The sequence below is a fragment of the Echinops telfairi genome, unplaced genomic scaffold (assembly GCF_000313985.2).
Source record: "Echinops telfairi isolate 266 unplaced genomic scaffold, ASM31398v2 ScPeMD7_70;HRSCAF=299, whole genome shotgun sequence".
Classification (NCBI taxonomy): Eukaryota; Metazoa; Chordata; class Mammalia; order Afrosoricida; family Tenrecidae; genus Echinops; species Echinops telfairi.
In genome coordinates, this window is record NW_022103968.1 from 25,489,991 (window position 1) to 25,502,743 (window position 12,753).

Here is a 12,753-nt window from a genome sequence, read left to right on the forward strand (position 1 = left end):
ATCCCTGCCACGGGAGCCCTGGTGTCACTTTGGGTGAGGTATTGAGCTAACAACCACCAGGGCAGCGGTTCAAACTCACCAGCTGCTCAGCAGGGGCAGGATGAGTGTTTGGGCCAGGTCCGGACCAGGCAGCCCCTGCACCAGCCTCTCAAGAAGACAAATGACCTGCTGAACTTCAAAGCACCTGCCTCCAGCATTTTGCAAAGCTTACCTCCTGGGCAGAACACAGCCTCCTCTCCCAGTGTTCCCAGAAGCAAGTTGACTGAGAACAAGGTGATTTACTGACAAGACATCTCCTGACCTGAAACTTGCCAACTGCAGCACAAAGAACCTCCCTTCCCCTTATCGGCCCATATACCTTTAAGCCCATATCATACATATGTCCTGCCACCCTAGCACCAGGCACGACTGGGTCGCAGAACCCGCCCGGGAGCTCAAGATGCTCCCTCACTTTCTCTGCTCTCCCTTCCCTCCCGGGAGGTCTTTCCCTACCTCAATAAAATCGTTCTCAACTTCACATTCCTGGCTAAATTCTATCTGTGTTCTGTGCCTCCGTTCCGCCTCTCAATGAGGCTGTCCAAGAAACCCTCCACCTGTTGGAATCAACTGGGGGTGGCGAGGGGGGGCGGCGCTGGTTTGGTTTGGTTGGTTTATGACCATCATGCCCGATATCCCCACCATCCTCAGCACCACTATCACCATCAACTTCATCATCACCGCCCTGACTTTCGTCACCCCCTCCATTGACATCACTTGGCTCTGCACCACCGCTATCACCATCCCCACCACCCCTGTCACCACCTGCATTACAGACACTCCCATCCCAGCCGGCAGGCATCATCATACCCTGTGTCTGGCCAGAAGGAGGAACCCTCTCGGATCCTGACCCAGCAAGGGCGGGCAGACAGATGAAGGGTGAGGTGCTTTGCAGGAGCCCAGAGGTTTAGGGCCAGGAGCTCAGACTTCTGCAGCCTCCTCGGATTCTCCAGACTCCAGCCCTGCAGGAAACGGTCTTCCCGAAGTGAGGGGGCCTGCCCTCGTCCTCCCACACCCCGTCAAGGACAGCTCTGTGGTTTCTCACTGCCAGGGGTGGCCCTGGAGAGAGTGCGGCTGGGAGGGGTGAGAAGGGGAGGATCAGAACTCTGGCTGCCACCACAGGATTGGCCAACATGCACCCTCTGGGCCAGCACCTGACTCCAAAGGGACGGTGACCTCAACCACTGCCCTGAGCCCTGCCCATCTCAGCCAAGAAAGGCCCTAAGCCATGAGGTGGGCGCCCAGTGGGCAGGGTGGGCTGCAGGAGCCGTCTGCGAGGCAGAGGTGAGGCGGGAGGAGGCCCGAGGGCCCCGCGGGGGGGCACCATGGACAAGTTCCGGATGATCTTCCAGTTCCTGCAATCCAACCAGGAGTCCTTCATGAACGGCATCTGCGGCATCCTGGCTCTGGCCAGCGCCCAGATGTACTCGGCCTTTGACTTCAACTGCCCCTGCCTGCCGGGCTACAACGCAGCCTACAGCGCCGGCATCCTGTTGGCGCCCCCCCTGTTGCTCTTCCTGCTCGGCCTGGTCCTGAACAACAACGTGTCCATGCTGGCCGAGGAGTGGAAGCGCCCGCCGGGCCGACGGGCCAAGGACCCCGCCGTGCTGCGCTACATGTTCTGCTCCATGGCCCAGCGCGCCCTCATCGCGCCCGTTGTCTGGGTGGCCGTCACACTGCTAGATGGCAAGTGCTTCCTCTGCGCCTTCTGCACAGCCGTGCCCGTGGCCACGCTGGGCAACAGCAGCGTGGTGCCCGGCCTAGCTCCCCCCGAGCTTGCCCGGCTCCTGGCCCGGGTGCCCTGCCCTGAGATCTACGATGGCGACTGGCTGCTGGCCCGAGAGGTGGCCGTGCGCTACCTGCGCTGCATCTCCCAGGTGAGCAGGCTGGGCAGCCTGGGGCTGGGGTTCCCTCCCCCACACCTCAGAATGGGGCATCCTCAGGGCAGTCATATTCCCCCCTCAGACTGGAGTCCCCAGACAGCACTGAGTCTCCCACCCCCCCTAACCCAGGGAGCCCCACTGGGCTGGGCATGTTTTCCCATCTCAGGCATAGCTTTCCAAGGCCCAACAGGTGTCTTCCCTTGGGCCAGAGGCTTCCGGAGAGCAGGCCTGTCCCCAGTCCTGAGGCCTCTCCTCTGAGCGCCCAGCTGGGAAGCCTGGGGGATTTGCATCCTTTCCCTCTTCCAGGCGTAGGCAGCAGTGAGGCCAGAGGAGAACAAAGGCATTTGGGTACATTTCCCTGGCAAATAGCTCCAGCCAGAGGGTCCGGACTTGGGGAGTGGGCGCTGAGGATCCAGGCGGGAGTGAAGGCATTGTGCTCAAAGCCACATGTTTTCTAGTCGAGACCCCAGGTCTCCCAGCCCCACACCGCCTCCCTGGTGGCCCCTGGGCCCGCCTTAGTCTGAACCTCTCTAGCTTCCCCTTCAGACTTCAACCTGCAGGAGGACAGCCTGGGTGACATGCTTGTGCACCAAAGGACCAGGGGCTGTCAGGGAGGAGGGCAAGGGCCTGGGGCTGCCCTCCGAGGCCTAGAGACAAGTGGACACTCTGCTCTGGCACCCCCCTCTCTCCCACCGGATCTTCATTGCCCTCCAGGTGCACCCTGGGGACACACACCGTGGCCCCTGCTTCTCCCAGCCTGCACCTCCTCTCCTGCGGGCACTTGGGCGATGGGCTCTCCACCCAACCTGACATCAAGTGCCCCTCCAAACAGCCCCCTGCAATTGCAGGCTGCCCACAGACACATTTCATTTGGGCCTTGAGTGATGTCAAACTTCAGAATTCCCAAACCCAGACCACGTCCCATGAAAATCAGATCTCCAGCTTACCCTGCAAGGTCGGAAGGTCTGGCGCCACCGTGCCCACGTTGGGTCATAGGGTGGTGCCCTCCACAGAGGAAGCATATGTACACAGCTCCCCGCCGAAACCTGCCCTGTCATCACCTGTCTGTCCCCTCACCCCGACTCCCATCCTGATCTGGCCAATGCCTTCCTGTGCAGACGGGGGCTTGACCCTGGAGCTCAGCCAGGGTCACTGGCAGAGCTAGAACCCTCCTGGTCGGCCATGTCTTCAGCACCAAGTTTGAGCGCTTGACCCCTGAGGTTCAGCTCCATGCTCAGCACAGAAGGGGCTCTCAGTGAGTGGAGAGTGGAGGCAGGCAGCACCAGCTTCCAAAGGAAGGCTAGAGGCAGAGGGAGGGTCCCCAGGGCCAGGGGAGGGCAAGGAAGGCTTCCCGAAGGAAGCAGCGTGTCAGAGCACTAGCTTTAAACCAGGCACCATGCTAAGGGGACCATCACTCTGAATCCAAAAGCCCCATTTTACAGGTGGGGAAACCGAGGCATGGAGGAGTCTGTTCTCTTGCTCCTGATCAATTGGTTAGTAGTGGAGATGGGATTCAAACCCAGGGAGCCTAACTCTAGAATCTGCCCACAGAGCACCAGGCCTACCTTGCCAGGTGTGTTACATACAGAATCTCCTCTGCACCCTGTGGGCACATCTACACCCATTTTACAGGTAAAGGAATAGAGGCCAAGACGGGGAGTCACTTGCCCAGCCAGATCTCCTTTTCCTAAGGACCCTGACACAGTATCCGGGGGCTGGCTGGGGGGGCGGGTGTCTGGCCTGGCCAACTCTCTGCTCTCCTCTGCAGGCACTGGGCTGGTCCTTTGTGCTGCTGACCACACTGCTGGCCTTCGTTGTTCGCTCTGTACGGCCCTGCTTCACGCAGGCTGCCTTCCTCAAGAGCAAGTACTGGTCCCACTACATTGACATCGAGCGCAAGCTCTTCGATGAGACATGCACAGAACACGCCAAGGCCTTCGCCAAGGTCTGCATCCAGCAGTTCTTCGAGGCCATGAACCAGGACCTAGAGCTGGGTCACAGCCATGCGGTGCTGGCCACAGGCCCTGCTGCCCCAGCCCCCAGCGACAGCACTGGGGAAGAGAAAGAGAAGCTGCGAGGGATCACCGACCAGAGCGCCGTGAACAAGCTGCTCACCAGCTGGCACCAATGCAAGCCGCCGCTACGTCTGGGCCAGGAGGAGCCGCTGATGGGAAATGGCTGGGTGGGTGGTGGGCCCCGGGTCCCCCGCAAAGAGGTGGCTGCCTACTTCAGCAAAGTGTGAGCTGCAGTCAGCTGAAGAGGCAGGAACCATGGTCTGAATTCACAGCCTCTCAGATCCCCAAAGTACATAGTCAAATGAAGGCCGTAGGTACTGGGCAGTCAGCCTCTGGAGCAGACCCACCAGACCCAGAGGCAGGCCACTGGGAAGCAGGTGCTGTGACGTGACCCTGTGTGGCCCAGGGGCAGGGAGACCAAGAGCAGTGTTAGCCAGAAAGGGTAGGGCCCCTCTGGGGAGAGATGGTTCACACCCAAATGTCCTTTGTCAGGCCCCTTCTAAGGGTCTCTGGTTCACCATCTCCACGCAGGTCTGGGGTGGGCCCCTACCCCAGACCCCTCTTGTCTGTGATTTTTTTTTAGGCACTTAGCCCCTGTGCTCGTGAATCAGGGAGCAGAAGAGCTTCCAACCTTTGCATAACTGATGCAGGGGCCCTCTGCTTTGGGCCAGAGTGTCCCAAGTGAAGCTGAGCAGGGTAGACCTCGGGTGAGCTATCAGGATACAGCACACAGCCTCCCTGGAGGGACTATCTGGAGTGACTGGTGAGGGGGATCAGGTGCTGTGGTCTAGGACCACCAGGTCGCTTGATGACTGTTGGGGTTGGGCTGCACATTGATTTGGCACCAAGAACAAAAGGCCCCGCCCCCAGATGAAAAGTTGGAGTGAGGAAAAGTTGAAGACCACCCTGGTGACTCCTCACAACTAAATAGTTGTCGCAGAGGGAAATCAGACCACTCCTAGGGCTTGAACAGCCAGAAAGAGAAGCTAATGCCTCATTTTCTCGAACGGCAGCTCTCCTGAAGTCGTGGTGAGGGTGGGGGGATGGACAGGAAGGGAGCTGCGCGGAGCAGAAACAGCACAGGGAGACAGACCTCGGCCAAATGCTGGCTCGACCACGTACAGCCTGTAAAGAGGTGGTACGTCTTCTGGGCCTCTGCTACCTCCTCCGTGAAATGGGGATGCCGGCGCCTACCTCCTGGGGTTGTGGTGAGCATGAAGCCCGGGAAGGCACGTGGCACATGGGAGGCATGCAGGGCCTGGGGGCTTCGCTGATTTCTGGAACTTGAGGCCATCCCTCCTCCCTGGGGCAGAGGTGGAGAACAGACCAACAGAAGCCACTTGAACCCTCTTTGTTCAAGAAGAAGAAATTGAGGGCCATGTAGATCGTTCATCTCCTCGGCTAGCTTGAGACACAAGTTCCACCCACCCAAAGATCCCTTGGTCTAGGTCCCTCCAACACTGCCTGATTCCCATCCCACCCTCTCCTCCCACTCCGAGAGCCACTGTCCCTCCTGTGAGTCATCTGGGAGGAAGACGTTCCTGGTCGGTGGGTTGCAAGGGCTCCCCTGCCTCACGCAGGTTGAGCTGAATGTGGGTCCCTGTAAGGGAAGGATTCCATGAAGGCCAGGCATGTGTTGGTTGGGATGGGTGGGGAAGAAGCGGGAGGTACAGGTGTGAAGGAAAGAGCCATGCTGTGGGTCAGGCTGGCCTAGGTTCACATACTAACAAGAACTCTCCGTCCCAAGGCAAAGAGCCCCCACTCTTTCAAGCCTCAGTTTGTCAATCTATAAAATGTATATGGGAACACTTGCTTGTCGGGATTCTAGTGCGGATGAAAGGAGCTACGTTTGGGGGGAGAATCTGGAGTGCTAACTATGGCTGGGATGGGGGTCATCTCGCCTGATCCTGGGGGGGTCACCTTGCCAGGCCCCTCATCTTTAGCATGCTGACCCAACTCGTCAGCCTCACTCGCACACTCCTGCAAACGGGAAGCTCACGACCACCTTACAAAGAGCTTCCTTCATAAAACCAGCTTTGTCATTTCCACTGACCATTGCCCTCAGGACCTCCCTGTCAGTCCTGCAGGGGTGGGCGCTGTCTGAGGGAGCTGGCCTAACCAGGGACAGAAGGGCTGCAGGGAGAGGGCTTGTCCAGCCTGTCTCTGAGGGAAAAGGCTGGGGACTCTCCAGGGTTAAGTGACCTGCAAGGGGGGTGTGAGTTTGATGGCACTCCTCCTTGACACCACTGGCTCCCCTTCTGGAAACTTCTGCCTGATGGCGGTTCAGATGTAGGTGTTCTTGAAACTGGTTCTGAAAGCAGGCCTGAGACCAGAGCTCCCTGAAGGTCTGGCTGCCTGGGCCCTGCCGAGCCACGACCCCGCCCAGCTGGTCCCAGGCCCAGTGGGGCAGGGCCGAGGGGAGGGTCAGTGCACGCCCCCACCCCCCAGGCCCAGCAGCGGGACAGGGAGCAGCCAGTGCCTGCACTTCCTCCGGCGCCCGTTCGCGCCGCCGCCTCCAGGCGCGCCGTGGCTCCCGTTCCACCCGCTGCCGCGTGGTCCACCCCGTTTCCTTCTCTCTTTTCTGGAGTTAAAACTTTTTCTGAAGACGCCGCCAGCCCCGGCCTGCTGGGCTCCCGGAGTTCCGGTACTGGAAGGCCGAGCCACGGCGGGAGGAGGCGCGCGGCACGGGATCGGCTCGGGCCGAGAGCGGGGCGGCCCCGGACGACCACGCCTAGAAAGCGGAGGGCCCGGCGCCGGGGAGACCCAGGCCACAGTTGTCTGAAGCCGGCCCAGGTAAGGCAGGGTCCCTGCCTCAAGCAGCCAGGTACCAGGGGAGCAAGATGGTTCAGAGCTGCCCAGATACACCATCCTGGGAGAGAGGCCCGGGGCTGAGCACCGCCCCGACCCCGAGCCTGCTTGCCACCACTCCCGGTGCAGGCACCGCCCCAATCGTGGGTGGACTTGTGAACCCGGGACCCCCACCGGGGGCTTATCAGGAGCGTTGGAACCAGGGGACGACCGTGAGGCAGGGGCAGTGAAGCTGCGTTTATCCCCATCCCTCCCCCCAAAAAGACGGACTCCTTTCCCAAAGCGGGTTTGGGGGCAGTCAGAAGGCCCTCCCACCCCCTGGTGCCCTGTGTGCCCATCCTGACAGACACACGCAGCCGGTGGTGATGAGAAGGGCACAGACGGGAACATGGGCAGGATTCCCTGCCCAGCCCTCCTTGCCCCAGCTTCTGGCCTGGGGATCTTTGTTTTCCATCGCTGAGATGGGGAGGAGGGTGTGGGGCCACACCCAGGGCTGTCTCTGGGCCTGTAAGGGTGGAGCCAGGGGAAGCGCTGGGCAGGACCTCTCTGCAGCGGGGAGTCCATGACTACTTACTTCCTGGTGGGTGGCCAGCACCCCTGCAGCCTTGACTAAGGCAGACAAGCCTTCTTTCACCCAGGCTGCCTGTCCCCTTCGCAAGAGGGTCTGCTGTGGGGCTTGCTGGACGGGAAAGAAGAAGGCACGCCCGGGGCTTGCCCACTCCTGGGGCAGGCAGGCCAAGTGCAGGGCGGGACAGGAAAGATGGAGGCCTGTCTCCAGCCTGTCCGCAGGCTCACCCTTCTCAAGTCCCAAAGCTATTTTAGAGCCTGGACAGAAATCCTATCTGGGCATCTGCAAGGCACTTCCGCAGGCTGTCACGTCCAGGAGCCACGGTGAAGACCCAGCAGGTTGAGAGAGATGAGGTTTTCGCACACAAGATAAGGAGCAGGCCCTTATCTTGAGGTTTTCGCACACCAGATTTGTTCGCTTGCTTTGCCCTCCCAACATCCCTCAGAGAGCAAGGACCAGAATGGTTCCTCATCTCTTCACAGTTGGAGAAACTGAGGCCCAGATAAGTCGTGACATAAGTCGAAAGCCAGCATCTTCTAACCCAGTAGAGAGCCTCAGAGCCTAATGTTTCCAAAATGAAACAAAAGGCGAAGAACTCCAGGGATGCTAGTCTTCCCGGTCTGACTCCCTGTTGATTGGAGGCCCTACTTCTGCCCCATTCCCCAACACAGGACGAAGTCCAAGTCCCTTATCCAGCACTGCATCCCCTGCAGCCTTTACATCCACAGCATTAGAAGTCCTGGAGATACGTTCCCCCAGGCCCCTCGGCACATCAGCACTGCTTGGAATGCCAGCGGGGACGCTTGTCACCAACCCTCATCCCCCAACATCATAGGGCCATTCCCAGCCCCTACCCCTAGAGTAAGGTGACCAGATTTAAAGCGGGACACCGTTGACCGGGGGTGGAGGGGGAGGTGCTCTTGATTAAAAATTTTGTCTACATGGACCAAATAGACCATCCCCTAGCTTGTCATGCATTCTTTCCAAAAATTGGGACTTTTAAAAAATGCCAAAAAGCCGGACGTCTGGTCACCTTACCCTAGAGCAGCGGCTAGTGGCTGGCCTTGAATCCCAGCCCGGTCACTTATGTGTGACCTTGGAAAGTCACACACCTTCAGTGAGCCTCCCCTTGTGTCCAGTGGGGACAGGAACACAGGCATCTCACAGGGGTTGTGAGGGTAAGCGATGCCATTGTTGTGAACGACCAGGAGGTCGGTTCCGACCCCTGGCAACCCTATGGACGATAGGATGAGAGGTTGGCTGGGTCTGGGACATCTCCATGATCACACGCTCCAAGTCACTGTGCCTGCCAACCTAGGGGGTTCATCTCCCAGCACTGCGGTAGCAAATGCTCTCTTATGATCCTTGGGGTTTTCATGAGCTAATTTTCTAAGGAGACTCGCTAGGTCCTTCTTCCTAGAAGTCAGTAAGCTTAGCTCTGCGAGCACCTGTCATCCACTGTGGGTGACCCTGATGGCATTTGAAATACCAGCAACAGAGCTCCGAGCATCACGACACCGCAGTACAACAGTGACCGGGGCTGATGGCAATGAGCAGGAAAGCAACACTGTTCTCAAGCCGAGGCTGACTCGTGACGACCCTGTGAGGGCCAGGCTATGCATCTTCACAGAAGCGGCCTGTCACATCTTTCTCCCGTGGAGGGACTGGTGGCTGTGAATAATCAACCTTTGGGTCGCACAGCTAACCAAGAGCCAAGGGTTTAACTACCCCACCACCAGGGCTACCTCAAGGAATGGTGGTGGTGGTTGTTAGGGGCCGTCTCATTGGTTCTCACTACGGCTCTGTGCACCGTGTATAGCAATACTGCCAGGCCCTGGGCCATCCTCACAGTCTTTTGAGTTTCTCGTTGAGGGTCTTCCTCTACTTTACCAAACGTGATGTCCTTCTCAATGCACAGGAGTGAGCACCATGATCTCTCTCTGACCCCCAGCTCTTTCTCACCAGCCTAGTCACATAAGCCTCCTCCTAGATCTCCATTTTCAATGGCAAACCTTCACCCAGCATCTGTTCTTCCTCAGGAAGCTCGCTCCCAAGCCAGCCGCTGTAGATAACATGGCAAGACTGCGCCCGGCCTTCAGGTGCCCACTGGCCCGCATACCCTCCTAGTCCCACCAGGAGCCAGCACCCATCTCCCGCCTCCACCATGGCAGCCCTGATCGCAGAGAACTTCCGCTTCCTCTCCCTCTTCTTCAAAAGCAAGGATGTGATGATCTTTAATGGGCTGGTGGCGCTGGGGACGGTGGGCAGCCAGGAGCTGTTCAGCGTGGTGGCCTTCCACTGCCCCTGCTCACCAGCCCGGAACTACCTGTATGGGCTGGCTGCCATCGGCGTGCCCGCCCTGGCGCTCTTCCTCATCGGCGTAATCCTCAACAACCACACGTGGAACCTCGTTGCCGAGTGCCAGCACCGGAGGGCCAAGAACTGCTCGGCTGCTCCCATCTTCCTGCTCCTGAGCTCCATCCTAGGCCGTGCGGCTGTGGCCCCTGTCACCTGGTCAGTCATCTCCCTGCTGCGCGGGGAAGCTTACGTCTGTGCCCTCAGCGAGTTTGTGGACCCCTCCTCCCTCAGAGCCCAGGAGGAGGGCTTCCCATCAGCACATGCCCCTGAAATCTTGGCCAGATTCCCTTGCAGGGAGGGCCCAACCAACCTGTCAGTCTTCCAGGAGGAGGTCAGCCGCAGGCTGCGGTACGAGTCCCAGGTAAGGAGCTGTACAGGGTGGGCATCCCCTCCCCACTTCCCTGCATGGGGTCTGATGGAGCCCAGGGTGAACACCCGAGTTGGATCCTCCTCAGCCTGGTCCTCCAGGAAAGAATGAGACTGGATGTTCCTGGTCAGGGATCATGGGTTAGTGCTTCCTGGAGAATGAATCGATTCCAGACCCCAATGGTTTTCAACCTAGTCTCTCTGGCTCTGCCTGAGTCACGATCCCAGTCGCAGATCTAGGTCTTTCCCGGAGCCCTCGAGCCACCTAAGACACATGCACTATCAGCCATGTGTGGAACACGTTGTATCCCAGGAAGGGCGCAGCCTCAGGACATGCTGACGTTGGGGTCCCTTGTCCAGGAAGTGGGGTCTAGTCAGGAAGAAACAGTTGCTACTCCTCTCTCCCTCCTTCTGCTCTCCCCTCTCTCTCAAAAATATAAACAGTTGCTACTCTGATTCTGCCTTCATTCAGCCTCTCGTTTTGAAGCCCAGCTGTGGGAGAGAACTTAGCAGCAGAGACACAGAACCAACCATGTTCTTAGTGAAGCAGAGCATGAGGGGGAGACAGGCAGCAGCAGATCTACACGGGAGAAGAGACAGGGCTGGCCCAGCACCGTGGAAACTTCGTGTCGCTCACCACCTGCCCACAGACCATGTGTGTCCAGCTGGGGAACCAAAGATGGGCTTGACTCTCCTTGCCCCCAACAGGTTCACAGCCAGGCTAGCACTGGAGACAAGACAGGCAGGGATGATCTCTAACCGAGGGCAGATGGTGACCATGACGAGGGGGAATCAGGAGAGGCAAGCTGACACCCAGTGGGGCTGTGGAAGGCATCCTGGGGGCTGTTTTGCCGGGTTGAGATGATGGAGGGCCCTTGGGGCTGAAAGACTGGCGGCAGGAAATGCAGATGGCTGATTGGAGACAGCTCTGGAGGTGGTGGTAAAGGGGTGAGGAAAGGTGGGGGTCCCAGCCAGAAGGGCCTAGCTTCCCTGGAGACCAGGAGACATTGAAGCCCAGGTTCAGTCCAGCCCATCCCCTTAACTAGCTTCTTCCACTTCTTCTTGGGGTGGGGTGGGGGCCCAGGCAGCCCCTTGCCCCCACTTATCCCTGCCCACTCTTTGGCCAGCTCTTTGGATGGCTGCTCATCGGCGTGGTGGCCATCCTGGTGTTCCTGACCAAGTGCTTCAAGCATTACTGCTCACCACTCAGCTACCGCCAGGAGGCCTACTGGGCTCAGTACCGCGCCAATGAGGACCGGCTGTTCCAGCGCACGGCAGAGATGCACTCGCAGGTGCTCGCCGCCAACAACGTGCGCCGCTTCTTCGGCTTTGTGGCGCTCAACAAGGAGGAGGAGGAGCTGGTTGCCAAGTTCTCTGTGGAGGGCACCCAGCCACGGCCCCAGTGGAACGCCATCACCGGCATCTACTTGTACCGGGAGAACCAGGGGCTCCCCCTCTACAGCCGCCTGCACAAGTGGGCCCAGGGCCTGGTGGGAAATGGCATGGCCCCGGACAACATGGAGATGGTCCCGCTCGCCTCCTAAGGCTCCTGCTCCAATGCCCGCTCAACATCAGGAAGGGCTCTTATTGAAAATCACAACTCCCCTGGAAACACGCTCCAGGGGAGAGGCCTGGAGTAGGGGGGAAACCCAGGGCCTGTGTGGTCAGCTGACGGCAAGATGTTCAGACCAACAGAAACCTCCGCTCTTGCTGCCACTGGCCGTCAGCTTTGGCGGGGCAGGGGGGTGATGCTTTCCTGGGATTGGGCCTGAATTCACGGGGCTCTTTTCTTCCTGGTGGGACTCTAAGGCTGAGAGGTCCCAGCCAGCATAGCCAGGTGACGCTGACACCAACAGGCTCCTTGTGTGGTTAACTTGTGTCTAATTGCAGATGGATGTGACTCAGGTGCACAGCTGCAAAGCTGCCCTCCAGTAACAACGTATGCCACCGGCCTTCTTTTACATATTTGGCCTTTTATAAAGCTTTTCTCAGTATAAACCACTAGCTTGGTGTCTGCACATATTGAGTGGCAGGGCTGCAGAGGGGCGGGAAGGGTGGAGGAATCAGGTGCTCCCATACCTGCGCTGGGACTTGGTTTTCTGAATTGCTGGGGAGTTGTTCTTTCTCTGAGGGAAGTCCCCTTGAGATGCCCACTATCTGGCAGATCCTGCACTCACTAAGCAGAACCAAAGCTGGTGACGGGGCTGATGTCCCAGAGGCAGGCCTGCTCCTCCTCCTCCTCCCAGCCCTGGGCTGCTCACCTCCACCCTCACACCCCCAACACTCCATATTCCTGTCCCACTTCCTGGCACATGACTCAGCCGCTTCCCGTGGAAAAACTCTCCAGCTCTTGGTATGTTTCAGACGGTGCCAGAGTTAAGTTTTCAGTTCCCTCCAGCCCAAGCCAACACTGGCTTCATCAACTAGCTGGGGTTCTGTTAGGCTCTGAGAACTTTAGAGGGCACAGGAATATTACACTGTCCAAGGGAACAGTGGGTTGCAGGGAGGTCTGAGTGCTGAAGGGCCCCCCGCCACGTCTCCTGGTGCTCATAGATTCAGGGTTCAAGCATGAAGCCCAGCCATCTCTTCTACCCAGACACCCCTCCCCCACAGGGGCTGTCAGGATGCACAAAGAAACTGTCACACTCCCCCTTCAAAGCCCCACAACCAAGGAAGGGTCCCAGGGTTGAGGAAGGGGCTGTTGTTGTGCAGCAAAGCC

General features: G+C 58.8%; 2 protein-coding genes across 3 annotated transcripts; both read left to right on the forward strand.

Annotated features, from left to right (window-relative positions):
• The first annotated feature begins 1,350 nt into the window (after window positions 1–1,350).
• Window positions 1,351–5,742, forward strand: CALHM1 (calcium homeostasis modulator 1). Its single transcript, XM_004700945.2, has 2 exons — window positions 1,351–1,913; window positions 3,688–5,742. Exons 1-2 carry the CDS (start codon window positions 1,362–1,364, stop codon window positions 4,159–4,161), a joined length of 1,026 nt encoding a protein of 341 aa, XP_004701002.1. The 5' UTR covers window positions 1,351–1,361; the 3' UTR covers window positions 4,162–5,742.
• Window positions 5,743–6,633: 891 nt separating this feature from the next.
• On the forward strand, window positions 6,634–12,038 carry CALHM2 (calcium homeostasis modulator family member 2). 2 transcript variants are annotated; one of them, XM_045291428.1, is made up of 3 exons: window positions 6,634–6,727; window positions 9,350–10,029; window positions 11,162–12,038. In XM_045291428.1, the coding sequence occupies exons 2-3, from the start codon at window positions 9,475–9,477 to the stop codon at window positions 11,576–11,578; spliced, it is 972 nt and encodes a 323-aa protein (XP_045147363.1). In that variant the 5' UTR covers window positions 6,634–6,727; window positions 9,350–9,474; the 3' UTR covers window positions 11,579–12,038. The 2 variants fall into 2 exon arrangements, with proteins under 2 accessions (XP_045147363.1, XP_004701003.1); XM_004700946.2 differs by lacking the exon at window positions 6,634–6,727 and having other exon boundaries at window positions 8,339–10,029.
• The last annotated feature ends 715 nt before the right edge of the window (window positions 12,039–12,753 follow it).